The 27,897-nt window shown below is 39.4% G+C and overlaps 2 protein-coding genes across 8 annotated transcripts in view; one reads left to right on the top strand and one right to left on the bottom strand.

Moving 5' to 3' along the window:
* The window catches only part of NUP58 (nucleoporin 58), a 41,343-nt gene extending 38,493 nt beyond the window's left edge, over window positions 1-2,850 (bottom strand). For 4 of the 7 annotated variants that reach the window (XR_014588507.1, XM_083849715.1, XM_083849714.1 and 1 more), the window contains exon 1: window positions 2,632-2,849. Coding sequence is in view for 5 of the 7 variants with exons in the window: in XM_083849715.1 (XP_083705841.1) it covers window positions 2,632-2,747 (116 nt within the window). In the remaining 2 variants the exon portion in view is untranslated. Of the gene's footprint in view, window positions 1-2,631 lie in introns of all 7 variants that reach the window. The other 3 variants (XR_014588508.1, XM_083849713.1, XM_083849717.1) reach the window with 2 other exon arrangements.
* A 1,189-nt stretch (window positions 2,851-4,039) lies between these two features.
* MTMR6 (myotubularin related protein 6) lies at window positions 4,040-27,897 on the top strand. Its single transcript, XM_083849704.1, has 14 exons — window positions 4,040-4,181; window positions 8,229-8,345; window positions 10,344-10,506; window positions 11,465-11,622; window positions 12,324-12,452; window positions 13,459-13,593; window positions 14,810-14,942; window positions 20,056-20,165; window positions 21,256-21,381; window positions 22,616-22,665; window positions 23,543-23,743; window positions 24,442-24,576; window positions 24,656-24,782; window positions 25,555-27,897. The coding sequence occupies exons 1-14, from the start codon at window positions 4,158-4,160 to the stop codon at window positions 25,813-25,815; spliced, it is 1,869 nt and encodes a 622-aa protein (XP_083705830.1). The 5' UTR covers window positions 4,040-4,157; the 3' UTR covers window positions 25,816-27,897.

The following is a 27,897-nucleotide window of genomic DNA, read 5'->3' on the forward strand; positions in this document are numbered from 1 at the left end:
TATCATAGGCTTCTACATTAAAGGTTGGCAATATCTACACCCTGGCAACCGGGCAAGTCCAGTAAAAGCTGGTAAAAATTCAAAATCTGAGTGTTGAGTGACCCTTAAAGGTAAATAATTCAGGAAACAGACACCAAGAAGTTCAGAAGGACAAAAACCAACTGTCCAACTCCATAGGAGCCAAAGCACTTCACCTTGCTTTACTCTCACAGTTTCAGCATACCAAACTGCAGCAGCATGACCTAATTGCTTATCACCTTATATATACAACATGATGCTTCTTTCACTAGTTGAGAGCTTGTTTCTCATCTTTTCCCAGTACAGACGAAGGTGATTTTTGATTAATTTTTTTCATGTTTCAGCATTACAGTAGAAGAAAGCTAATGCCCAAAATATGCAATTCAATACTTTGGGACAAAACAAACAGACAATAACAACAAAAAAGTAAATACGCCAAAATATAGAAGTAAACCAATGGCAGTATGAGAAAGCACAGACCAGGGTACTGTTTACTCCCTACAGCTGGAAGGATGAGGAGTTCAGCTCACTTAAGTCTTAACTCTAACTTCAGAGCTAGAACAAAGCACTTCACCTGGCTAAAGCATGCTATAGAGAATTGCGATAAACAAGACCTTAAATACCTCAACTGCTATTGGCTTAATGCAGGAATTACATAGGCTGCCATACCATATAGGCTTTATGCCATCAGAATATAAACCGACTGGCCACACTGACTAATAATACTCATGCTTGGACTAAAGAGCAAAGCCCCCTTCTTCCAACACCTGGCAATGCTGCCTCAGCTGAGAAGAGGTCCAGCTTCTTACTGTCTCAAACGCATTCTCCAGCAAACCATCCCGCAGGGATGCTCAAGATTCTTTCACAAACCATCCAGCAGTGAAAAGGCCTGTTCCTCTGTGACACTCCTTGACCAACAGCCCTGAAGACTCATCCTACTTGTAGAAATAAATATATGAATAAAAATGCAAAATATAATGTTTGCTATTAATTAGCTTCCATAACATTTTAACTTACTTTTTATAGATTAAAAAAGGCAGCCAGAACAGCAAAAAAACCACCCTACAAAAACATTTAAATTCCATGGGTAGCGTGTACCACATGCAAATCAACACAACAAAAGAAATTCTCGTTTCAAGCAGTATATTAAAATAATACTTTTGAATAATGCATGTTTCCTATGATTAAAATTAAAGTTTTTTTTCTTTTTAAACAGGCATGAAACAAAAGCAACTTAAGTTCTTTGCAGAGTTCATGTAAAAGTGCATCTTCACTGTGGGGAAGAAAAACACACACATGTAACAAAAATATCATTAACCTGTCCTGACTGGACAATTAAGAGTATTAGAAGAAACTCAGAAGACTTACCCCCTCCCATACGGGCTTCCAAAAAGCAATATTGCCTTTCAACCCAGAGATACTCTTTGATCCAGATGTTGTTCCCTTCCCACTAATTCCTGCCAAATCCTACAGCTGGATATTTTGAAACATACCTCCTTCAGGTGAAGTAGTAACTCACCCTGCCCATTTCATTTATGTTACTGCAATCAATTTTGCCTGATAAGATTTGGAAGACCTCCAGAATTTGTGTAGTGCTCTAGAGCTCCACTGTAAGGGTCCTAATCTTCAACAGAAGCATAACAGCAAACAGGTCAGGAAGAATATGGGCTAGTACAGGTGTGTGAAGAAAAAAAAATCTTGCCTATTATTCTGAAAAAAATAAACACTAATATTGCTTTCAGCACAGAGCCTCCTATATCACCTGCAGATATATTTGGTGCCCAGCACCAAAGTTTCCTTTCCACTTCAAAGCACAAGCACCAAATGAAAGACTGAGACAGAAAAGAACTTGGAAATAACTTAGAAATAAACCTGGAACTTGGCATTTGAACATTACACACTCAGACTCTGAGCGTGCCACACACACCACCTCAGGCTGCCTGCTCACACCTAGGCACATGTGGGGTTCACCTTTTGCATTCAGAAGGATAAAAAAAATGTGAAGGGTATCACGTAGCTCAGACAGAGACGAAGCAGATCAAGACGAGGATCATAGAATCATTAAGGCTGGAAAAGACCTCCGAGATCATCTGGTCCAACCATCCCCCTACCACCAATGTCACCCACTAGACCATGTCCCTAAGCACCACGTCCAGCCTTCCCTTGAACACCCCCAGGGACGGTGACTCCACCACCTCCCTGGGCAACCCGTCCCAATGTCTGACTGCTCTTTCTGAGAAGAAATGTCTCCTCATTTCCAACCTGAACCTCCCCTGGTGCAACTTGAGGCCATTCCCTCTAGTCCTATCACTAGTTACCTGTGAGAAGAGGCCGACCCCCAGCTCCCCACACCTTCCTTTCAGGTACCTGCAGAGAGCAATGAGGTCTCCCCTCAGCCTCCCCTTCCCCAGACCCAACGGCTGCCGCTCCCTTTGTCCTCAGCCGCCCACAGGCCCTCCGCCGGTGCTGCGGGGCCACACGGCGCCGTGAGGGGCAGCCCCGGGAGCTGCGCTCCCCCACCCCCGCAGCGCTCCCCCCGCACCCCCTCAGCCGCAGCCCCCGGGCTCCGTGAGGGCCGCCCGGTGCCGCGGGGGGTGAGGGGAGCCGCGTTACCTCGGCGTGGCGGCTCCGAAGGAAAACCCCCCGCCTCCTCCTCCTCCTCCCGCCCCGGCTGCAGCGGCCGTTGCGGAGCCCAGGGTGCCGGCGCCGAAGGAGAACCCCGCGGACATGGCGGCGGCGGCGGGGCCGGGGGGCGGCAACGGCGGGGCCCGATCCCGGCGGCAGCGGCGGCCACGCTCCCTCCGCGCGCCCGCCGCAAGGCACCACGGGACAGCGGCGGACGGCCCCGGCCGCCCTTAAAGCGGCAGCGCCCCGCCCTGTGGAGTTCCCCCCCCCCCCCCCCCGTCATTCCCGGGAGCCCTTCGACAAATTCTTCCTGACGGAGAGGTTTTGAAGGGGCGAGATGTGGTGGAGCGAGGGGAAGGAGGGATTAGTTACGGAGCGATACCCCTACACGATTGCGATCGCTCCTAATTGCCCATGGATGTCATCCCTCCGTTACTCGAGAACTTTTAAAGTTCAAGACCACCAAAGCCACATGTTGGTATCTTTATGCAACATAATTTTATAGAAATTTGTTTAACTTGTATAAAACCCGTTAATCTCTATTTTAGACCACACAGAATCATCTAGGTTGGAAGAGACCTCCAAGATCACCGAGTCCAACCTCCAACGCTAACAAGTCCTCCACTAAACCATAACAATCAGGAAAGCAGTGCGGTGCACATAGCCCATACTACAACTTTTAAGCTGTTTTATCGTGTCTCTTATTTATTGTACAGCAGACGTAGGATTCTTGTGTAGCAGTACCCACACAGGTACAAAACGGATGCGCTGCTGCTCTATGTCGTTATTTCGTTCTAGTACTGTTGTTTGTAGGTTTGTGCCCAGTGTGCCCTGCCAATAAGCACACAGAATTGGAATCCACATTAAAGTCTTTTAATTAAATTTTAACTCTACAGAGTCGCAAATCGGCCCCCAACTCTCCACAATCCCATTTTGCCAGGGAGTAATACATTAAAAAGGGCCGCTATAGAGGAGTTTCCCCGTTCACAATCCTCCTGTTGTAAGACGGAAGCCCTCCACCCACGAAGAGGCCTGGGGAGCCAGGGCACGGCTCTCTTCTCCACACACCTCCTGGCACCACAGCACCATGCCTGCTTTCTCCACAGTGCCAGCCGCCAGGTGAGGCTTCACAACCAGCACTGCGCTCCGCGGCTCGTAGGACGGCGTCCCCAGCCCCTCCATTCCCCCAGCCCGGGTCTCACAGGGGCTCCCTGAGCACCACAGCAGGCCACCACGCAACGGCCGCCATACCACCCCTCCGCTCCCCCCTCAGCCTCTCTAAAATGGCGCCGCCCCTCGCGGCCACCCCAAAATGGCGCCGCCCCCTGCCGGCGCATGCGCGCTGCAGGCGAGGAGCGGGCGCTCTGCTCCCCCGCTGACCAATAGGGGGCGCCGCAGGGAGCTCGCGCGGCCGCGGCCCCGCCCCGGAAGCGTTTCTAAGGCGACGCCCGGCCTGGCGGCGACAGTAGGAGGAGGGCGGCGAGTGGTGGCGGACGGGGCTGTGCTGGGCGGTCATGGAGCACATCCGCACCACCAAGGTACCGGGGACAGCTGAAGGGGGACGGGGCGGCAATGCTGCCGGCATCGGGGCAGTTGCTGTGGGGCGTTGGGGCCCGGTGTGGTCCTGTTCTGCTGGTGCCAGCCGCGGGTGAGGGCGTTGCGGCCGGCTCCGCCGCCGGTGCCTTCTCGCCTCCTCCTCCTCCTGAGGGGCTCTGAGGCGGGCGGCGCTGCTTGGGGCGTCCCCTTCAGGGTGCCTGCCTGCCCCGGGGGGTTTCGGGGGGGTCCTCGCAGGCTCACGGTTCCTGCTGGGCGCTGTCTGTTTTATAGGGCCCGGCTCGGCTCCTCCTGGGGCAGCAGGGCTTGGCACAGCTTGGGGGGAAGGCAGGGGCTGCGCCTGAAGAGGGGGGCTGAGCACCTCGGGGGGTTACGGCTGTGTTGTGCTCGGGTGCTGTGCTGTGCTGTGCGGTTTGTCCTGGCTTTGGGGATGGAGCCTGTGGAAAGAGTGCTGTGTTCTTATTAACGATTGATTTGCATAGTCGTGAACATAAGCCATCAGTAGATGTGCGGTTTGTTAGCTTATTCTGAAAAATCAGTCAAGCTGCAGTTGATGTTCTAGACTCTTCTACTTTATTTTTAGCTTATTAGTTGCTTTCCTTTATAATGAAGAAGGTGAAAATCTTACTAACTCCTTCTGTAAATCACTTATATAAAGTGTTGTGTTTTTTTTTTAAATTTCTGTTCTTACATAATCACATTTTAACAGTATTTCTCTTGTCAGTCCTGACTGCAAAGGCTGCTGGAAAGACTGTTCCTCTATTTGTTGTGCCTTGGAAATGACCAAGCAATTAGTTCCATGACCTGGCAGCCTGACTGCAATCAAGTTTTATAGATGTATGGAGGAAAGGAGTGGTTATATTGCAATAAATGTATAACCGATAATTAAAGGAACTGGCTTTTAAGTTTCTGGAAGAACGCCTTTATATAAACTGTGTATAAATGTTTAACTAGTTTTTTAATATATATTTACATATGTATGTATACATAATGCTAAAGGAAGGTCTCTAACAAAGATACTCCGAGTGCAGTTTTGGTTTATTGGATGGAATTATCTTGTACCATGTTGACGGATTAGGGATAAGGTTTCTTTATCAGCCCACTTAAAAACCTGAAACTCCTGATTTGTAAACAATATTGTTACAGTCAGTTGTTGGTATCAAAGTTAAAAACTAGACTAAATGCAAAATATTTTCATGATCTGAGTAGATATTTAAGTTTCAAAACTGAAATTGAGACCATAAATGTTGGCAGGTTGCTGACTTTTTTATGTTGTGCTTGTGCATGGCTTTGGGCACCTGCTAAGAAAATCCTTGATGTAGCAGTATAACTAGCTGAAGAGAGAAACAAGCACTGCAGCCAAGTTTTAAGGTACAGGGTTGTCCTGGTTTCAGCTAGGATAGAGTTAATTTGTACCATACCAGCTACTAGGAGGAAAATTAACTCTATCCTAGCTGAAACCAGGACAAGGACTTAAAATTGTTTCAAGTGATATAAATCATACCCCCCAAAAATCTGTTTAAAGTGATGAATTAATGGCTAAAAATAACCTGAGTTCTTGATTAGAATTATGATGCTTCCTGAAATTTTTAAAGCTTGTGGGATATTGGATATCCAGGTGGATTAAAATGTATATATGTTAGTTTGTAATAATTTTGAATATTGCAGTTACAGGAAGCAAGAAAACTAAAGTATAGCCTGTGCTAGGTACCATGCAAGGTCTGTGCATTTGTGGGCTTGAATTGGACCCCGTTCTGACTGGTAGGAGACACGCACATTTTCTAATCTGGCTGTTCTTTACAGTTTTTCAATTTATTTTACTGAAGAAATAGTGAAACAAGCGTGAAATAACAGTGCAGTCTTGCACAAATTAACTACTGTGCAAGGAAGCTGTCGTCCTGCAAAAGGTGTTGAAATAGATTTTATTCTTTCTCTAACTTCATCTGATGGAAACGTTGAAGTTGTCTTAGAACTGTTGGCACAGCTACCTGAAAAGTTTAGCTTCTTATGAAGTTAAACTGTCCAACAAATTTATGTTGAACAAGGAAGTAAGGTCAACTTAAAATTCATAGACAGAAGTGATTTTTATACTTTAATAACAAATGGTGAAAACCATATCACAATATCATAAATTGGGGGGGGAAGGATTATAAATGAGAAAAAAATGGTTCTGTGATTGAGCTTTAGAAGTGAAGTGTCCTTAAAAATATTTTAAAGAAAAATGTAGTAGAGAAGACTGAAATTTCTTCAGTCAGATCTGTTTGTATATTTGAGGTCATCTGTTAGTGAAAATGCTTATGGGTTTTCCAGTGGAGGTGGAAGTTTGGGATTCAGTAGTCAAGCTAAATCAAACGTGAGTCTGCCAGACTGAGGATTAGATGGGGAAGGGGACAGCTCCTTCTAATTTGAAGGAATATCATACAAAGCTCTAATAAGAGTCTTGAAGTGTACTAATGCCTGCCCTCAGCTAACAGAAATACAGCCTTGAGAATAACTATTTTGTTGCATGGAGGGCAACAGAAGTTTGCCTGGATTTTGTGGGCTGCATTTCTGTAACAAACCTGCGGTGTTCTGCGCGCTTCTCAGTTTGCAGGGAGGTGCAGTGCAGAACTGCCCAAAACAAAATCCATGTTTTGACGGTGCTGTATTGGTTATGGTGCTTTGTATCCGAGCACTGATATCTTGCTGATGACAGGATAACATGTTTTGAGGTACAAATACATGTAACTTTATTTTCCCCTTTCCAAACTGAAATCTAGAATATTATAGTAGCACTGGCTGCTAGTAGATACTCAAATTTCCTCCATTCTGTTTTGGATGCCTTACATTGCTTTTCTAACTTTCAAAAACAGAGGTAGGCCTTGCTAGATTGCAGTAAATACCTTGAACTGAAAGGGCAATTTTTAAATGTTTTGTCTATACTTTTACCAGATAAGTAGGTTTGTACATGGGAATTAAAACCAGTCTAACATCAGCACTGTAAGTGTGGTCTCAGATTTGGGTGCTGGTGGGAAAGTTTCTGGAGTTCAGCTGTGGATATAATGGCAGTAGCATCAAGCTTCCAGCAAAATGGCTTTAAATTGGCACTAATGAGCCCGTGCTGCCAAGAAATACAGGAATGCATAGAGATAAGCCATTCACCACGGTCCTTTCCTGTTGTTGCACACACTGAGTCATGTAGTGTTTGCCTCAAATAAAGTGAACTGTGGAGCCTGTAACGTTATGAGCACCAGATGCAGGCTATCTAGAAATTGCTTTATTCTGAAATGCTTTTCCATAGGATTGAGATAACAATGTTGGTGGAATACCAGGAGGAGAAAATCTGCCCTTGGAAGATTCCAGCTTGAAATCTTGATACTTCAAATGCCAGCACAGTCCTTGAATTTCTGGGAGATTGTTTCTAGTTATTACTATAGTGCTTGCATTTCACCAGCGTTTATTTTAACAGTGAGGCAAGGTTGTTATAATGCAGATTTTTAAGATTGGGGATGATATAAATAGCAGTAGATATCTAAAAGTAAAATCAGGAGAGTTAATCTTTGTCTGTGATGAGTATACAGATAGCTGATTGGAGAAGAACATATCAGAGACCAGTTGTTAATTCAATGCTGGCACATAAATAACAGGAAACTGTTAACGCTTGTGCTTGCTGTACTTCGGGGCAAGTTTTTGTCTGCAAGTTTTTAGTAATTCAACTTATTTTTTTAAAACTTAATACCTTGGTCTCTTTTACTATTAAATAACCATGTTATGTATATGGAGTAAGCAGTCTGCGGAACTTAGTCTCGTCATTTCATTGTGTGCTTTTGTATTGAAACAGGATATTTTAAATGGTCATTCTGCACAAGCTTATGTGACTACAAGTGTGTTCTCAACAATTTGGATGGAATAGTCTTGTGTGTGCTGTATTACATGCTCTAGCATTCTCAAAATTACTGCACAAACTGATGGAGCTTTTCTGGAGTTGGGATTTTTACTTTGTGTTTAAGGAAAAAAACTAAGTTTTGCTTTCCCCCACTTTTTTCTTACAGGTAGAGCAAGTGAAGTTACTGGATAGGTTCAGCACCAGCAATAAGTCTCTGACAGGAACTCTGTACCTTACAGCAACTCATCTGTTATTCATAGATTCAAGCAGGAGGGAGACTTGGGTAAGCATATCAAATGCTTGTGGCTCAAAAGCACAGGTTCTTCAGATGCATTTGTTCTTCCTGATATGAAGTTGAATTTGTTTACTAAAATGTTTAATGTAGAAGTTATTCCCCATGATCTGCTTGTTTGTGATATCATAAGTTAATGAATCACAGCTCCTGCTGTTGCATGACACCTTTGCAGTTGAAACTGGATAATGTTGAAAATAATTTTCACTTCTCTGAGTTGCTGTTGTTTCTTCTCTATAGCCTTTGCTTGTTTTTCTGAGCAAATGCTTTTTTTAACATCTGACTGGCACTGCAGTTCAGAGGAAGGAGCGGGAGATTGTTAGATAATTTGAGCACTAGGTTGAAAATTTCTGCATTATCTTTGCCTTCCATTTAGATCTTGCCTATGTTAAATGAGATGGCAAAATCCAAAAATCTAGGCTTGGTGATTCCATGCACTTTTTTAGAGTGGTAAATGACTATTTATTCTGAAGATGTACATTTTGGAACAAAAGAGCTCAGAAGGGGCTGCAGCTTCTTGATGGCTGTGGCCATCATACCAGCCAGTTTTACTTGTATAAGCAGTAATACCTGCTAGTTTTTTTGCCCGGTTCCCTGGTGGCATACATGTACATCAAGTTCTGGCTTCCGCTGTAGCACAGCTACCTGACTGAGTTCAGCGCATTTAAGGGTGCTGTACTTCTCCAGGATGAAATCTCATTTTCCTGGGCTTCACTTTTTTTCTGTAGGTGAAACTTCTTGCACTTAACTTTATATCCTGGTTATCTGATGAGATGTCTCGTGGTGCTTACAAAAAAGATATTTTTTTCAGTAATTTGGATACAATCTACAACTTTGTGCAAAAACAAACTGTTATCTTCTCAAGTGGAAGGAACTGTTGAGGAGAATATATTCAGAAGCATTGTTTGTCCCAGTGTACTGCTTCAAAAGATCGTACTTCAGTGATATCAAACCTGTATTTTGAATATTGTATTTGTGATGATAGTGCAAGTATCAAGTATAATTATGATAATGTCTCTCTTCAGGATATAGTCTCTTTGTAAATGCATATTTGGCAGCATAGTTTTCAGATGCCTAATTCTGATCGATATTTAAGAGGAGATGATTGCTTCAGTGAGGTAATTGAAATGCTTTTGAGAGCATCTTGTTCAGCTGAGGTAATGTATCAGTGGCTTTCTTCCTGTGGTTGAACAGCTGTTACTTTCTCCTGCATTTTCCCAAACTTTGTGTAGATTTGCCACAGATATCCATTACTGTGACAGTCTTTTGTTACAGTGGTTGAAAGGCACTTAGCTATGACTGTCGTGTCTACATCAGCACAATGGATAATACAGGAGAGGTTTTTCTTATCTCCTGTTCATTCTATATCCCTGTGAGCAGTCTGAGTTGTCTCAAGTTGTACTCTTGGCTCAAATGCTAGCAGACTGATTAAAGTAAATGACTAATGCATAAAATATTTAATGTGAGCTCTTCTGATAGGCAAAAAAAATACTGTAATTCTAAAATCTTCAGTATCTACTATATGTTGATTTGCTTTCCTTAACTTGCTTTCTTTTCCCTGATAAAATTCTGAAGTATGTTCCTCTAGATCCATTAAAGGAAAAAAAGAAATCAGACAACTTATTTGGACCCCACCTAATTGGATGTAAGCTGGTCAGTTAGTGAAGCTGCGGAAAAGAACTGAATGACCCCAGTGGAGTTCTATTTCTTGATTTCTGCATTTAAAAGTATATTTATTAGTTTTTATAAAGATTAGTTGACAGTTCAAAAAATCAGGGGAAAATTAAATTTTAACAAGTTATGCTATCTAGACCAAAATGCCAAGCTTGAATTTCTTCTTAACTAATTCTCTTCTATAACTAAGTGATTGAGAAAATTGGTCAAAAATCAATATTCAGGACAAGTTAATCTGTCTTGTCTGATTGTGTAAATAGTGTGCCTTTCTCATTTTTTGTCAGCATGCTTATGCTGAGTTCTTGTATGCCTTAGATATTACATCATCACATTGCTGCAGTGGAAAAACTTCCCTTGACTACTTCTGGCTGCCCCCTTGTCATCCAGTGCAAGAACTTCAGGATAGTTCACTTTGTTGTTCCCAGAGAGAGAGATTGTCATGATGTTTATAACTCTTTGCTTCAGCTGTCAAGAACAGGTGAGACTTCAAACTGGAAAAGGCTTTGTAGTATGCACCTGGGTAATAAGTTGGTGAGAAATTGCATGGTTTCTTATTTTTTGTGAAATGTACATTATGTAAAAGCCTTTTAGATGGGTTTGTGTCAAAGAATTTTATTAATAATGGAGTATTAATCTATATGTGAATTCAGAAAATGTCTGGCTTTTGTAGCTCACTGATCTTGTCTAAGAGAGTGCAAGCTTCCTATAGATTCAACATTTTTGAGCATTAGCCTCAGAATTGTGAATGTGTGTATTATGTTTTTAATTGATGTGTTCCATGGATAAAATGCTACTAAACAAGTACTAATTTGTTACTGACTTCATGCAATTTCAAAAAATAGGCTGAAGTTTTGATGCTAAAATAACAATATGAATTTAGATTTACAGGAGACTTCTGTCACCTAATGTGGCCTTTTGCATTTTTTTGTTTGGACAACTGTAAAATGTTATCTGTCATGTAAAAAGTATTAGAAAAAATAAGAAAATATTTTGAAAGCTTTTTTGGTTTGAAGGGAACTTTACATTGCTTTTAATGTTCAGTAGATTTACATTTCTGTTCTTACCTTTAAAGATGCCTGTTATTTTTGGCTCTTGTGAAGCTCTTCTAATAATTTGTTATTTTGTCAGTCTTCATTTCGTGACCTTTGCTTTGCCCTAATGACTTAAACATCCCTGCTGGGACAAGAGGTCAGGCACTCTTTCATTCTCTTCCCTGAAAATTTTTATAACCTACCTTTAACTAAAACTAAATATCTGGAGTTGCAGAATAAACATTTCAGGAATGCCAAGTATCTATTTACTCTGTCTGGAAATCTTGAAGCCTGAAATTTCTGCAGCTCAGGCAACCTTAAGGTTTGTCAACTGTGCTACCTTTCTCTACCAATGCATTTTTAGAGGCAGCTCATTACAGAGTCTTATTTTTCCTTACCTTTTAGCAAAATACGAAGAACTGTATGCCTTCTCCTATAATCCAAAGCAAAATGAATCTGAGCAGGTCAAAGGTTGGCAGCTTATTGATCTAGCAGAAGAATATAAGAGAATGGGAGTGCCAAATGATTACTGGCAGTTGTCTGATGCAAATCGTGATTATAAGGTAAGGACTGTAGTGGAAGATGTTCTATTTTACATCTGTTTTTGGTTTATTCTCTGGCTCTAGTCCTGTAGAAAGCAGTCTGATGCTATGAAATCACTTGGCTTGCAGCATAAGCAAAACTTGCAGGTGGAGAGAATTAACTCCTTAATCAGACAGTCTCACAACTTTCTAATTGAAGCTTTTCTTCTGTGCCTCACTGAGTGTACGTGCATTAAATTGTTTCTTGTGTTCACTTACCTATTTGAAACCCAGTCCCAACAATTCTGCTCCTTTGCTCTAACGGAGAGGGATTCTGCATTAGGTTCTGCAGTACTGGTTGTAAAAGACGATGGCTGTGGTGGTGCAGCTGATTGCCAGATTAGATTTCATCTTTGTAGTCTGCAAATATAAAAAATGATGGAAATAACTTCAATATTTTATTTGAAACATATGCTCAGCAGTTCTAATGAAAAAATTTCATTCTTGAAGTGAATGCTACTGTAGCAGTGCTTTCCAGCAGTAATTGGTTGTATCACTTTGACACTAATTTGTACCTTTTTATCCATGGTTTGTCTCCTCTGAGATATTCACATAAATAGAATTATGTTGGTGTTTACCCTTTGCCTTTTATTTCCTTGTAAAAATAGTGTAGGGTTATGTATCTAGTGCTAGGTTTGTACGCTGTATGCATATATGTGTGTGTGTGTGTATGTGTCTTTCAGATTTGTGAAACCTATCCTAGAGATCTTTATGTACCCAGAACTGCAAGCAAGCCCATAATTGTTGGTAGTTCCAAGTTCAGAAGCAAAGGAAGATTCCCAGTGTTGTCCTATTATCATAAGGATAAAAAGGTATTGTCTGTTTTCTTCATGCAAATGGGCTGAAAATTCTCAACGCTTGCTGGTAGTTCAGGATGTATGAGGTAACTGTATACCTTACATTGTAAGGTGTACAATTCAAGTACGCTGACTTGAATGAGAACAGTATATATAACTCATGATAACCTTAAATACAGCTCACGGTAGTAGTGTCTAACAAGATGCAGAATTAAGCTAAGCCAGTTTAAAAGAAATCCTCAAGTAATTAGTTGAATCTCTTAAAGCTTTCAGAAACTGACCTTAAGATCAAGATAACATGTCACTTGACAAAAATCTATCTTGATAAATGAAGAATAAAATCTATTATGTCAAAGTGTGGGGGGAGGGTGTAAAAAAAACTCAAAATAACTTACTGATTGAGGAGGAATTTGCAAGGTGTAAAGAACTAGTGAATAAAAATAGATTTTGCAAGGTTTGATAAATGGTGGTGTGAAGCAACTTCTGCCTGTCTCAGCCATCGTTGAAGGGAGAGCAGGATTGTCATCCTGCTGAGTTGAAGAATTTTTGAAGTATGAATATTAAACTAGTAGATGCACTTGAAGATAACTCATAATTGGGAAATGCACCTGACACCCTCTCAAATGCAATATATCATTGAAAATGATATGGTAAAAACTACTTCAGACTGTAACGTATTACACCTAAAAATAGTAAAACTAAGCATAATTTACTTTTCATCAAGAGTAATTTGCTTTTTACTGAAAAGTAAAAAAGTGCTTTTTTTTCAGTCTGTACTTCTTGGGTTTTAATACTTAAGAAAATTGTGAACTACCTTGTCACTGTAGATAGGCCTGAAAAAGTTGTAGGCACTGCCTGTTTTAGTGTGCAAGTGTGCTTAAAAAGTTGGAACACCTATGCTTTTTTCAGTTGAAGTGATGTGTCAAATGAAATGAATTATGCAGGTGTCTTAAAATTATGGAAAGTGCTTCAACTATAGATACTAAACTGAAGTTAACTTGGCTTTTGTATTCTATGACAGGCTGCAATTTGTAGATGCAGTCAGCCTCTCTCAGGTTTCAGTGCCAGGTGCCTGGAAGATGAGCACATGTTGCAAGCAATCAGTAAAGCAAATCCCTCAAATCGCTACATGTATGTCATGGACACCAGGCCAAAGGTATGTATTTCTATGGGTTCTTCAGACTACTCTCTCCTCCTGAATGCCAAAAGAGTAACTGAGATAACGTGATTTGGAAGGATTGAGAGTTAAATGCTTTGGCCCAATATAAACATATTCTATAAAGGTAGAACTAGGCCTCACTATTCAAGTGGTCAAGTGCTTGCTTTCTTAAAGAAGTTGAACCACACTATCAAGACAAATCTAAGGTCAGGCTGATGGTTGGACTTGATGATCTTGAAGGTCTTTTCCAACCTAAATGATTCTGTAATTCACTGAATGTAAGTGAACTTCTGGGGAGGTACATTTAAAAATATATGTAAAACAGGTAAGAAGTGAATAGTTGGAGTGAGATCCAAGCACCTTTAACTGTTAGGAATTAAGTTTATGAAATGGTGAGCTGTGTTGGAGGTTGTTTTAGAACAGAAGGGAGGACAGTGGCTTGTCCAAACGCTGCATGAATACTACTAGTACTGTCTGTATTAAACAGGAAGAGGTAGGAGAAATTCTGTTGTAGCATTTTTGAGGTCACACCTCAACACTAAGTTGAATTATGTTGGGTTTTTGACCTGTTGGAGTATGGGGGGTTACTTTCTCTTTTTAGGCAATCTGCATTTAGATTGATATTTGTGTCATCTAAATCTCCAAATGCAGGAGCTAGAAAACAAGGATGTAAAGTGAAAATCCTACATTGTAGAATTTACACTTACTTTGAGCAGGCTTCAGTAGGTCTGGCTGACAGGTAAAAATTGAGCCAACTGTGGGTTTTTTAGTTGTACTTTTTATAGCTGCAAGCAGTGTATTAGCTGCTTCTTCACCAAACTGACTTTTTTGTAGGATACCTGAAAAGTGTATGTATGGTTGAGGCTGGGTTTATTTACTCATTTTTAGGTTAATTGCCTTGAAGTGTCTTTTCTCAGAAATGTTTTGAAATAAGTAATGGCTTGTTGGTGGGTACACAGAGGAGAGAATAGGAAATTATTAAATGCATTATTCAGATGTGTCAGTGTTGAATATAGACCATCTGTTGCTTTCGGTGTACCATGCCTTTCTCATGCTTGAATGCTTAAACTGTTCATTTATTAGAGTCTGTTTATAATATGTGCTTTTGTGTCTCTTCCTAGTGTATTAAACTGAAATTACTTGGTTTCTATTTCTTAATCTGACATTTTATTTGAAATGCTGGTTTACAGTATTTTGATTTTGCTCTTTTAAGCTTAATGCAATGGCAAACAGAGCTGCTGGGAAGGGCTATGAAAACGAAGACAACTACTCTAACATTAGGTTCCAGTTTGTTGGAATTGAAAATATTCATGTAATGAGATCCAGCTTACAAAAACTCTTGGAAGGTATGTTCGAACTGTACTGTATAGCGTATATAAAAATAATAAATATTCTTCTGAAGTTTTTAATAATGGCTTAAACTGTATTAAGACTTGTGTTTTATTCAAGCTTTGCACTTAGTACCAGTTTGTGCTCAGCAGTTGTGGTAATAACCTACCTTAAATCTTTACTTTTAAACTGTAAACCCAGTGATGTGAGTTATTTTGAAGAAAACTGAGCAGCATGTGCTAGGGGTTAACGTGATTAGTATGTCAGTGGCTTGTGGGAAAGACCAGCTTTCCAAGTATACACGTATACATACATGTATTTGTGTATGTATATGTAAATACATAAAATAACGTGAATATATGCATCTTCACACGTAGAACATTCCTCAAGGAGCACTTGTTTGCACAGAACTCACTGTAACTGCGTGATGTAATGGTCTGTACAAAACGTGAACTCTTTGTCTTGGCAAACAGCTCCTGTGCTTGTAGATGCATCTTGCAGAGAATTCGTGTCTGGGGGGAGGGGAAATGTGAGCCAGTTCATAGCACCACTACTTGCCACAGTGTTGTGAAAGTGATGAGGCAGAAGTCTTCTATTTTAACGATACTCTTATTTCCCTTAATATTTCATTGAGGTAAACAGATGAAAACAAACCTGAGACACTTGGGAATATTAATGCTGTGATTAAAGTATGGTGACAGAAGTCAGGTTTCCACGTGTACTGCTAGTTACGTATGTTTGCCTTTTAGAATTATCCTAATATTTCCAGTCATTGGGAAGGCTTGCACGTGTAGGGAAGTCTCCTTTGAAGGAATTCTAGCTATGTTGGTCAAGAAATTTTACAGATCAGTGGTGTAGTCTGAATTCATTTTCATTGAACCCATATCTGCTATTAACCAATTGCTCAGGCACTCTGTGGAAAATGTTACTGTAGAATGGTTTGGGTTGGAAGGGACCTTAAAAGAAAAAGACGTAGGTCCAATGCCACTGCTGTGGGCAGGGACACCTCCCACTAGATCAGGTTGCCCAAAGCCCCATCCAGTCTGGCCCTGAACACTTCTGGGGATGGGGTGTTCACAGCTTCTCTGGGCAACCTGTTCCAGTGCCTCACCACCCTCTGAATAAAGAATTTCTTCCTAATGCCTAATCTAAACCCTTTAGTTGAAATTTATTCCCCCTTGTCTTATCGTTCCACTCCCTGACAAAGAGTCCCTCCCCAGCTTTCCTGCAGGCCCCTTTAGGTACTGGAATGCTGCTGTAAGGTCTCCCTGGAGCTTTTTCTTTTCCAGGTTGAACAAACCCAATTCCCTCAGCCTGTCCTCATAGGAGAGGTGCTCCAGCCCCTTGATCATCCTTCTGGTCTTCCTCTGAACTCTTTCTAACAGGTCCATGTCCTCTTGTGCTGGGGACCTTAGAGCTGAACACAGCATTTCAGGTGGGGTCTCATGAGAGCAGAGTAGAGAGGGAGAATCACATCCCTTGAGGTGATAGTACTTAAACTATGTTTATATATATTTTGTGGTTATTTGTGCACACACTTTATTGAAAAAAAAAGATTAGCAGCATGACCATGAACTTTAGTTTTCTGAAATTTGGGATAATTCCTATTTTTTCTAATCTCTCCTTCAGTTCCAGACAACTGGCTCATAAATTGTGATTTCTTTTTTTAAAGATGCCTGTTCCTGTGTAGTAATGTCTGATGCAGAAGTATATGCATCACAGTTAAACTTTGGAACTCATAGTCTTTCCATTTGACATAAGCATCTGTTGGTGGGATGCTATCAAATATTTTTCATAATAACAGCTTTCCTTAAGGATAGAATCCCTCTCCATTTTGCCTTGTGTGGAAGATTGATGTATTTAAACTCAGTAGTAACTACTATTACTGGTTCCCTTCTGGGATATTGGAGGCAAAAGAAGGAGGGAATGGAATTATGTCTTCCCAGGAAAATATGAATTATGCATATATTTCAGTGATAGGAAGGACTTCTAAAAACTTAGGGAGGCATGCGATAAGGAACTTTTCAGACCCTGGAAGGAGATGCTATGAAAATTATTCATATTTTAAGTTGAGGAAAATGCCATTTAACTTCTGCGTGCCACCTTTCTCCTAGATGTGCTGAACGGAATGCTCTCTAATCAGTGACAGGATACCAATGACCCTATTCTTTCAAGAGTCTTTGTAACTGGAACTGTACTCACATTTATTTATAACAAACAACTGTTATTCTTTCTTCAGCATGTTTCTGATTCTAGGCTCTGTCTCTCTGTCTGGCTTCCTTCATACCCTAATGAAAGGCTTCAGAAGTCATTTGTTTGCAAATTAAATGTAAGACACAATCCTTCCCAACATCTTTCCCTAATGCAGGATGTTAGGGGGGCTTTGCAGTCTATTCTGATTTAGCTGTTTGTGTTCTTTTTAATGGCCTTATATGCAGCAAAACAAAACTTCTCAAAAATAGTCGTCTTTAGCGTAGACACGATGACTCGGTGCCCTGATGGGCAGACTGCCCAATCTGTACAACACTAATCGAAGAATCTTCACATAGCCTGAGTTTCTGGCTATAGGGTTGAATATAGAAAATCCCATTTTTTATACACTTAAATATAGCATTACATGTCTGAAAAGACTTGAATTCTGATAAGCAAAAAGGTATTGCATAAGTCAGGAAAGAGCACTTCTGTAGGAAATATGAGGGAAAAGGCTCAGTAATAGTTGCTGCTGTGGCACATACGTTGATGGTGGAAGTGTATTAACAGTTTTGTTGTGAGTTGTATGGAGTGTGTTTGTGGGGGGAATTATTTTGTTTAAAAATGACCCCTGTCCCCAGCCCACCACGCTTCCTTCAGTCTCTAGGTTCTGCTTGCAGGATCCAGTCACCTTTTGATGCAACAACTGCTGCCTAAGGCATTGCTGGTAGTGGTGTATAAGGGCAGTCAGCAATGGGGCAGTGAGTCATTTGGGCTCGCATGCATGCAGGGCACATATTTATGATCCATATAGTCAAAACGGTCTTAAAGGATAGTTTTTGTGAAGTCGCTAGACAACTTAGTGGTGCCAAGTCATCTTTGATCCTTCTGAGTAACATGAGGGACTGCAATGATTAATCAGCACATAAGTGTCCTGAGAAGTGTTAATGCGATTTCCTTATTTTACCACTAAGTAGTAAAAATGTCAGTTCACAGAAACGGAAGGTTAATTACAGGGGCTTGACATGTGTTTGTACCTGTGCCTTGATTTTCAAACCAATGAAGTCTGTCTAGAAGCAGAAAATACCAGGTCAAGTGTTTCGTGAAGTTGAAAATGATGTTCAAAAGCTGGTTTTGACAGAAGTATCTGGGTGAAAGCAATCGAGGGCTAGAAGCCTGTGTTCTTTTTTTAAAGATACTTAAGCTTTAATCAACGAAGCATAGAATATAGGGGTGTACAGTCATGTGTAATGCCTCTAGGTATTGCTTTCTGTGTCCCATCCATTCCCTGCAGATGTTTGGCTTTCCAGATTTTTGTGGGAGGACCTATTTCAGTTTTTCCCCTTATCCTAGTGGTGGACTTGTTTATGTGCTGTTACAATTTAACAAGTGTGATGGAGCAACAGGTGGAGAGAGTAAATGTGTGAAAGACTGTGAGTGACTTGAGAGGATCAGGTGGTTCTTGATCTCTTCTATTTTGTAGACCTTTTGGAAGCAGAACTTTTGCCTAACAATAATTGCTGTTTTTTATCCAAGTACTAGAGGAAACTAGCATAACTTTTGCTGATTTTCCTGATATTTACAGGCTGCCCTTTAACATTAGGTCTTGTTTCCAGGGGATTCTAAGTTTGTTATTTCATTGTGCAGTGGTTTGCTAGCTTTTTTTCTGGTTAAAAATCTACGGACTTTAGAAAAAGTACTGCATGACTTGGAAGCTGGAAGCCTATCTTTGTTACAGCATTCAGCAGCAACCAGTGCTATGAGTCTTCCTGAGCAATAGGGAGTATACCAGAATTTGTATGGCTGAAAGCTGAGAACTACATAGTGTGGATACAGGAATGCTGCAGGAGCTCACTTCCTCCCGTAGTCAGAGATAAAGGTTATTTTGCAGTTGCTGTGTGAGTATCTCTACTACTAACTTTCTGCTCTGGTGTCTTCTTGTTTTTATCTGGGACCCACTAACTTGGCAGAAAATAGTTTTCTCATGTGACAGGGACAGGTTTTTTTTTAGATTGTAACTTCAGGTATATCTAAGAATCACATGCAGAGGAAGGTATGTCAGTTACTGATCTACCCCCCCCTGCTCCCTTTCAGTTCCTTGTGTCTAAACAATAATGCAACTGAGAACTAGTGCTCAAAATCGTGTGTTAAAATAACTGATTTTTTTATTAGCTAATTTTCATTTGGCATGGGTGCTTGGTGTCCTTGAAGAACCAGATTATCTGTCTCATTTCTGAATTGCTCAGCACATCTCCGTGAGAAACTTTTGGTTTACCTCCATACCTGTTGCCTTGCAGCACAGCAGCAACTTCCCTTTAATATGAGTCCTCCCCTGCCCCCTGAATTGGTCTTATTGTTATGGGATCAAAGTACACAGGGGAAGAATGGTAGAGATCAGTCAGTATTGTAGTATATCAGTTCTGGAGGTAGACAAAATCCACGTGGTCTTCAGTTCATCATTTTCTCCTTGTACTGCACTCACTTTATTCTACTAGGCAGAGTGAAAAGGTTGATGAAACTCATGGTTAGTTCCAAGCAGTCAGACTGACAATGTTGTCTGGATGCAGCTACTTTGTTAGTAATAGTAATCTAACTATTTGTAGTAAGGTTTTTGGCATTTTGGTCCCTTTTTTTGGTGAGACATGACGGTTCTAACTCTGTTTAGGTGTCACTGGTGTATTTAATTCAAATCTTTTGTCAGAAAGACACATCTTGTCATTTAAGGCTTCTGTAATTTTGCAGAGCTGAGTTTTGGGTGGAGAACACCTTTTGTAGTGCCTATCTCTTAACCATTTGAGCGTGGTAGTTTCCTGAAAAGGTTTCAAATCAACTTACAACATTGAAGAATAATTCTATGCTGTTTATAATGCGCTGTCTCTGTTGTAGGGATATTATAGGTAGCTGTAACTGCTTAGGGCTTTCTAACTCTTTTTCTTTCAGTCAGTGGCACAAAGGGTTTGTCTGTCAACGACTTCTTGTCTGGTTTGGAGAGTTCTGGATGGCTGCGTCATATCAAAGCTGTGTTGGATGCTGCTGTTTTCCTAGTCAAGGTAATTTGTATGATGCCTCTTTGAGGGCAGTTTGTGCTATCAGGCAAAATTACACTTAATATTCCATAAAGCATAAAACTCTGCAAATACGGTTTTTCTTCTTTGCTTTGACCCTTTTTGCAGAATGGGGGATGCTTAAAATACACACAGACACATCTGATACGTTAAGCATTATTTGTTTCTCTGTGGTTGGAGATATTCAATATGCCAGCTAATGTTTTATGATTTTCTTTGGATGTTGTTTGGTCGCCTTGAAGATATTGTTATGCTTCTTGATTTCTTTGGATATTTATGAAAGGTGTAACCAGTTTGAAGGTAGATGGAGCCAACTGTTATTTACTATACACTGAAAAAAGGAACTTACAGGACAAAGTGGCTATCCCATTTAGCAAGGAAATGGGACAGTTTGTAAGGAATTGAAAAGTACAGTTGCATTTGCCAGGCATCTGAGATGCTATGGGCTTAACGTGAAAGGGGTTCGGGGGGAGGGGAGTAAAGAAGAAAACTTTCTTTTCAGCAGCTGAAGTAGGAAAAGGTACTTTAGCTAAAAGTGGATGCTTCTAAAGATCAGATGGTCCTCAAAAATTTGGGTTAACAAATTCAAATTTGAATAGATTTGAATTCATAGCTGAAGCTGACGACCACTTCCAGGTCCTTAACTTTTGAGTAGTATAATTACTAACAAATGGGTGTTATAAAACAACCAAATAGAAAACTAATAAACCTGTTTGATCTGTAATGTATAGTCAACTTCTTCCTTAGTATTTGTTCTGAGGGCATTTCTAGTTTTATAAGGGGTAGAAACAGAAATGGGAACCACTGTAGAAGTCCCTGTTACATTTTGTGAAGGAGATAATGGAATTCCCTTTTGTTAATTTGTTAATAGGGGAGTTTTCTACATGCATTTCAGTGGAGAGAACTCACTAGATTTCTGGTATTATCTAATACATTGCCCCATAATATTTTTCTTCTATTAAATAGACTATGCTCTGAGTTTTGGATAAATGTAGCTTTTGTATGTATTTACTAAAATCTGACTTTGAACAATCTAAGCAAGAGAGCATTCATTAAAGAAATAATTATTTTGCAGGCAATAGCAGTTGAGAGTGCAAGTGTATTAGTGCACTGCTCAGATGGCTGGGACAGGACTTCACAAGTTTGTTCTCTTGGAGCTCTCTTACTAGATTCCTATTACAGAACAATCAAAGGGTTCATGGTAAGCAAGCTGTTGTATTGTTAAATTGTTTCTTGGTAAATCAAAGTATATAAAATATCTGAGTGTGAAAGCAAAGAGTGTAACTGTACTGATGCTATTTTGTAGTTAAAGATGTAAAATAAGTTTTGCAGACTATGGTTGGTCTTTGCTTTAGAAATACTTGGCTGTGGGGAAGAACTAGGTATTTAAAATAACCTAAGAAACTGAAATACAAATAGTAGATTGTTTTACATACCCTGCAGAAATGGTGTAATAACTGCTTCTTTCATCCAAAATAAAGACTTACGAAATAAAAGGATTCCAAAGTGCTTACATGAGATAGATGTACTAAATTATACCAGCTATATATTCTTAACATTTCTCCCAAATTAACTTCATTACAATCTAAAAATTACATCCCCAGCCACAGTGACATAAAGACCTGAACATATTTAAGCAACTTAAATGTCTTCATCTTTCTCTAGAGATGATCAAAGAATTTTGATATGATTATTTAAAATTTCGCAGTAAGAAAATCAACTGTGTTTTTGCCATAACAATGTAAGGGGTTATGGGAACACCTGAAAGTTAACGTACAAAATTAGTTCCTTGTACTGATCACAAACTACTACTTGCCCCAAAAGCTAAACTGATGAGGAATTAGAAGATAGGATAGTTTTCTCATGGATAGTGGGAATGTATACTTGTTAGGAATCTCATTTCTTTTTTAATCCTCGCTGTCAATTGGAATTTTGGAAAGCCTTCTGTCATAAGTAGACAGTCATCTGTTTTTGGTGCTTGATACTGCAATCAACAGTAACTTGTTTTTATTAATAACATTTTATAGTAGTAAAATTGCTAAGATTATATTGTGTGGCTTTATGTAAACTATAATAGCAAGAATGCAATATTAAAATTTTTCATATACTTAACAGTTAACTTTTTGAAAGTTGAGTGATAATCCATCTATGTTAAGCTGAAAAGCATTAATATGCTTAAAGTGAGCCTGGTTTAACAGTATTTTTCTGATCGTCAACCTGTTCAACTTTTTATTAGCTTTAGAAATGTGCTTTGACAGTCTCTCGTAGGAAAAAGTCTCCTGTAGGAAAAGGAAAAAAATACACAGTGGCAAATAGCTGCTTCTACTGTAGTTGATTTGAAACACAGTATATATCAATAACCTGTGAGGTTAATGCTGTAGGTGTAAGATTTACTAACATTGTTAGATACTTTTGTTTTGTTTTTTATCTTGTAGGTTCTGATAGAGAAGGACTGGATTTCTTTTGGGCACAAGTTCTCTGACAGGTAGTTTGCTCTTCTGATGTAGAGAAATGTTTACATTGAACCGAATGATAAATATTTCACTAAAAGTGATTACGAATTTTGCATTAATATCTAGACCTACGTAGTATCACAAAGAAAGGAAAAACAGTTTGTGAATGTTAAAGTACTGTATTGTTCCCAGAAACTTTGCAATGGGTAAGCTATTTTCAGTTGACAGTGCACTTTGTATATTGCTATTTATTCAAATATCTATTGGGTAATTGTTCTGTATTACAGATGTAAGTTTAATGTCCCTGGTACCTCACTTCTGCGTATTGATAACTGCAGCTGGATCTGCATATATGCATAGCCAGTGCAAGACAAACCTAAAGCTATCTCCCAGCCATTTAGAAAACATAAAACACTTTTAAAGTTTTGATCTGCATAAATGTTTGCACTTACCCATACTTTTGATGATGGAATAACTCTACCTTTAGAAGTCCTATTTGCCAATAGTCCTATTTTTCCTCCTTGCTCTGAGTGTCACGAACTATGACAACAGCCTTGCTGTTATTTCCTATTTACTAGTTTACTTTTAGCTCATGTGTTTCAAGTGTTGACTATGGATGTAATAGATGCAAAGGAATTAAACTGTGTTGCTTTTCTTTATTCAGTAAAGATATCTAGCTCTTTACTGAATACAGATGTGATTACTTAGAACTCAGAAAAATAGGTTAAATTTAGGCTTATTTCTATTCATGAATTGCTCCAGTTCTTGAAGGTAGGTACTTAATTTCGAAACCAAAACTAGTGTCAGAATAGTCTGCTGTATTTTTTTTGAACAACAAAAACCTTAGTTGTGCTTGTTTTCAATTTCTAACCTAAGCCAGTTTCAGTCTGTTTATGGAATCTCTTTCAGGTGTTGTCAGTTGGATGGTGATCCAAAAGAGATCTCGCCAGTGTTCACTCAGTTTTTAGAAAGTGTGTGGAATCTGATGGAGCAGTTTCCACAGGCCTTTGAGTACAATGAAGCTTTCCTTCTTCAGATCCATGAACATGTCCATTCGTGCCAGTTTGGAAACTTCCTTGGAAATTGCCAAAAAGAGCGAGAAGAACTAAAGTAAGCAGGGATATTGTAATGTCTATTTCTTTATTTTGAAAGACTAAGAACTCCTGTGAATCTGCTCAGTTTGGGGCTCTGAATAAAAGTAAACTTGCAGGATTGGTCACACCAGAAGTGATGTTGAACTGTATTAGGGAATGGCAGTTCTTCTCAAGCTTTTGCATGCTAAAGACAGTTTTTCTAATTTTGGGAGAAAATACCCTGCTCATCAAGGGAAAGTCAAGGCATGTTTCTTCTTCTGTTCATTTTTCTGAAAGTGGATAAAGTGCTCCTGACTTCCTGCTTAAGTTACTTACTCCCTCCCCTAATCTGTTTTTAGGCAACCTTAAGATCGTTGCCTGAGCAAGGCTGATTCTTTTCAGTTAAAACTTATTAACAGGCTGTCTCAATGCTTTCTGTTGGAAAACTCTTGGAAAGCTTTCAGTGGTTCATCTTAAACTACATTTAAAAAGCATTTATTGCAATGAGGCAAAACTTGCACACTATTAAGACTATTACTTCTAAAACTGATAGTTCTATCCAACATCAGCATATGTCAGGAAGAAGTCGATTTTACTGAGAGCATTTAATTCAGTTTTATAATTATTTCTGATAACTTCTTTAAATCCATCTCTGATTCTTATTATACTGAGTTGAACAGCTTCTGGATTTTGATTGTAGTTGGTGTCTTGACCTTGATCTCTTGTTGCCTTAAGATTAAAAGAGAAGACATATTCCTTGTGGCCGTTCCTTCTGGATGAACAAAAGAAGTACCAGAATCCTCTGTATAGCCCAGATTTTTCTCCAGAACTAACTCTTTTGGAGCCTAATACAGTGTCATTCAATTTTAAGTAAGTTTGAATTGTATACAGTATCTTGTCTTCAAATTGGTTTTTATCTTGCATAGTTAAAACTATCTGTTACATGCAGGTTTTGGAGAAATATGTACCACCAGTTTGATCGAAGTATGCATCCCAGGCAATCTGTGTATGATCTTATCATGAACATGAGTGAACAAAATAAACAGCTGGAGAAAGACATAAAAGAACTGGAAGCTGTGAGTATTGCAAAATAAGTGTATTTACTTGTGATTTGTTCTACAAATTCATGCGTAAAGCCTATAATAATGCTTCTAGCTTTTGTATGAATGCCATTATTGTATGGCCTACTGCTTGTTCTACATAATGTTGAATTCACCTTTCACTGTGCTATGCTGAATGTCAGGCTATGCAGCTGATGTTCTGCTCTTAAATATAACTTATTTTGCCTTACCCAAGAATATGTCCTACCAAAGCATTACTGAGATAGGTCTCTTATTTGCTTTCTAGTTAACATCTTTCAATGTATTCCTGCATCTGAACAAACCGGTTTGGTATTTTTCAGATCTAAAGGAGAAGTCTTAGTAGGTTTTTAGGAAGGACATAAAGGCGCTGACTTTAGTCTGTAAAAGTTCTTGTTTGCTGCAGACTTCTTCCTTGCTAGTAGCACTAAGGCCCCTGCCTGTGCTCCAGAATGTACTCCTATTCTGATAGGACCAGACAAGGGACAAGCATGAAAGTCTTTACTTCTGTATAGACTAACAAGCAACCTTTCAGTCTTCTGCTCAGCAGCATATTTTTTAAGCATGCAGTGCTTGTAGCATCTGTTGTGGAAAAAAAAGTTGGCTTACCCAGGGGCCTAATGCTTATTAGATACCCGAGTCTAAATATGTAAAAGTATTAAAGGGAATAACAATCTGAGTTGGCCAGCAAAAAAAGGGTTCTCTTTTATGCAAAGCAAAACGTCAGTAAAGCAGTGATGCTCACTGTTAATTATTTTCTATATTTCAGAAAATAAAGCAGAAAAACGGGCAACCAGATGCAGTCCTTATGAAAGAACATCAGCAGTCTGCTCATCCTGCACCCATGGCACTGAAAACCCCTCCGTGTTTCAAGAAGGAGCAGCCACTGATCCCTGTGAATGATACTGTAAGAACTATAGAGGGCAGCAACACAGCGGACAATCGCTACAGTGAATTCATGGAAGAGTTTTCAAAAGCTGAGCCTGCTGTTGTCAGTTTAGAGTATGGAGTGGCCAGGATGACCTGTTGAAATCTGGCACGGCGCTTCTCTCTTCTAGCCTGGCTGAATTAAGACATTTTGAGGATGGGTCTGTGCTGCATGACCAAAACATGATTTGTATATTGGCAAGTTTTGTTAATGTAGGTTAGAACAGCATGCTAATTGTCAGGTGTTTGCTGTTCTTATATATATATGTATACATAAAAAAAATAGTTGTATTTTAAAAGAAATAGGGGCATTTGGTAAGTAGTGACTAAAAATTGAGGAGTGGTATGTCTTTGGACTTTGGGCCGGTTTGCACTAAATTAAAACAGTAATCTTTATTCAGTATAGGAAAACACAGGTGGTCTTTCAGGTGGTATTTCATGTTGATTTTACTTGGGCGAAAAACTTGAACTTTGTATTTTGGGGACTGAAGCTATAAGTGTGTATATATATTGCATATAATACAAATATGTATGCCCTTGTTATATATCACCCAGTACTAATTTTCAATGTATTAAGTGCCATGGGAAGAGTATTTAAAAACATTAATAGTTGGCCTTAAACCTGTTGATCAGTGATATTGGCGTCCATGACTACTGCACTCTGTAAACTGACTCTGTTTACATTGTACTTGTTCAAATTATTCTTTCCTTAAAACCAGACTGAATACAGGGAATGAAGCATGCCTAAGCTGGCACAGCCTTTCAGCAAATTGCTGTTTGAATGTCAACTTATTACTGAAGACTATTCTTTCTTCCGGTTCCTCTGTTTAAAATATAATAGATTGGCCTGATTTTGCTCTCTAGTAGCTCAGTAGATTTGAGCATCATTGGAAGTATAGGTTATGTCTGATCTTAAATGTTTTGATTGTGGTAAGGTGTTTAAATTTAGAATAAGGAGTAAAACACATAAGAAAAAAATTTAGCCCATATCTGAACGGAACTTGACTACTCAGATTGCCCAGCACGCAGTTAAACAGTTGTTTGAGTTCCGAGAATGGAAGCAGGAGTTCTAGAAGTAGTCTACTGACATTGTTCCTGAGTACAACAAAAATCTTTCATTTATGTATCTGAAGCTCATAAGACACTGAGTGCCTCCGAGATCTTTCTCTGGGAGAAAAACTTCATAATTAGTGAAGCCTCCCTCTCATCTTGTAAAAACTTGTCCAGCCTGTACATTTTAAAAAATCTTCAGAGTGTAGTGAAACTGCATATGTAATTATATAAAATCTTCATCTAGCAGGATACAGTAGAAAATCTGACATAAAAAAATTGATATAATGTAGATTTCTATGTTTGTAGCTTTCTAGTAAGGGAGAAGGTTTTCATTAACTTTTATCTCATGACACTTTCTGAGCAGGTAACAAATATTCATATTTGGGTATTAAGATACCTAGGTATGGTGTTAGATTAATGCTACTAGCTTTTTATCTCTGGATTTAAATCCTTTTTGGTTATAAGTGAAAATGAGTTTATTCTTATCCTAATCCCTAAAGTCTGTTTTGTTAAAATTACTGGTCTGTGCCCCACATAACTTGACGTAACTGGCAGTGTTTCCCTCCACATCAAATTAGATCCAGCAGTATATTAACAAGGCCAATATGTCATGATCAAGTTGCACTTGTGAGTTTGTATGGGTGAAGTTAACTGTGGCCCGTGTATGTGGTGAGTATAATCCACTATTGTTTGTTTAAAGCCTACAGATGTAAATACATGTTCATAAGTCTTTTTATTCCCAAAGACATAATGTCATCTTTAAAATACATTACCCAGTCATTTAAACATGGTTAATTTTTTTCCACTACAAGTTTTGACTGAGTTTCACATTTGCACAGTGGTGCCTTACAGGGTTGCAGCAAGCGAGGGTTTTGTGCCTTATTTGTTGTCTACCCATCACCTCCTGTATCAAACTGGTTCTGTGGTTTTCCTTTGAAAAAACATCTTGTATTATTAAGCTTGTGTTGCATCTCACTATGGAAACAAACATCATTGACAATATAGGCAAGTGTTATTGGTTTGTACTTGTTTGTTTTAATATTTAGCTGCTCTGGTATGCCATGTATATTTTTTCATATTTATTGTTTAGAGTTTATGGATTCAAAAGATTATATTAAGCTTTTTTTGCAAA

The sequence above is a fragment of the Anser anser genome (genome assembly GCF_964211835.1).
Source record: "Anser anser genome assembly, chromosome: 1".
NCBI classification, from domain to species: Eukaryota; Metazoa; Chordata; class Aves; order Anseriformes; family Anatidae; genus Anser; species Anser anser.

Coding starts and splice junctions, on each gene's coding strand:
- MTMR6 (XM_083849704.1), top strand. CDS start 4,158: ATGGAGCACATCCGCACCACCAAG. Junction 20,166..21,255: donor CTGCTGTTTTCCTAGTCAAG/GTAATTTGTATG, acceptor ATTATTTTGCAG/GCAATAGCAGTTGAGAGTGC. Junction 23,744..24,441: donor AAAGAGCGAGAAGAACTAAA/GTAAGCAGGGAT, acceptor TGTTGCCTTAAG/ATTAAAAGAGAAGACATATT.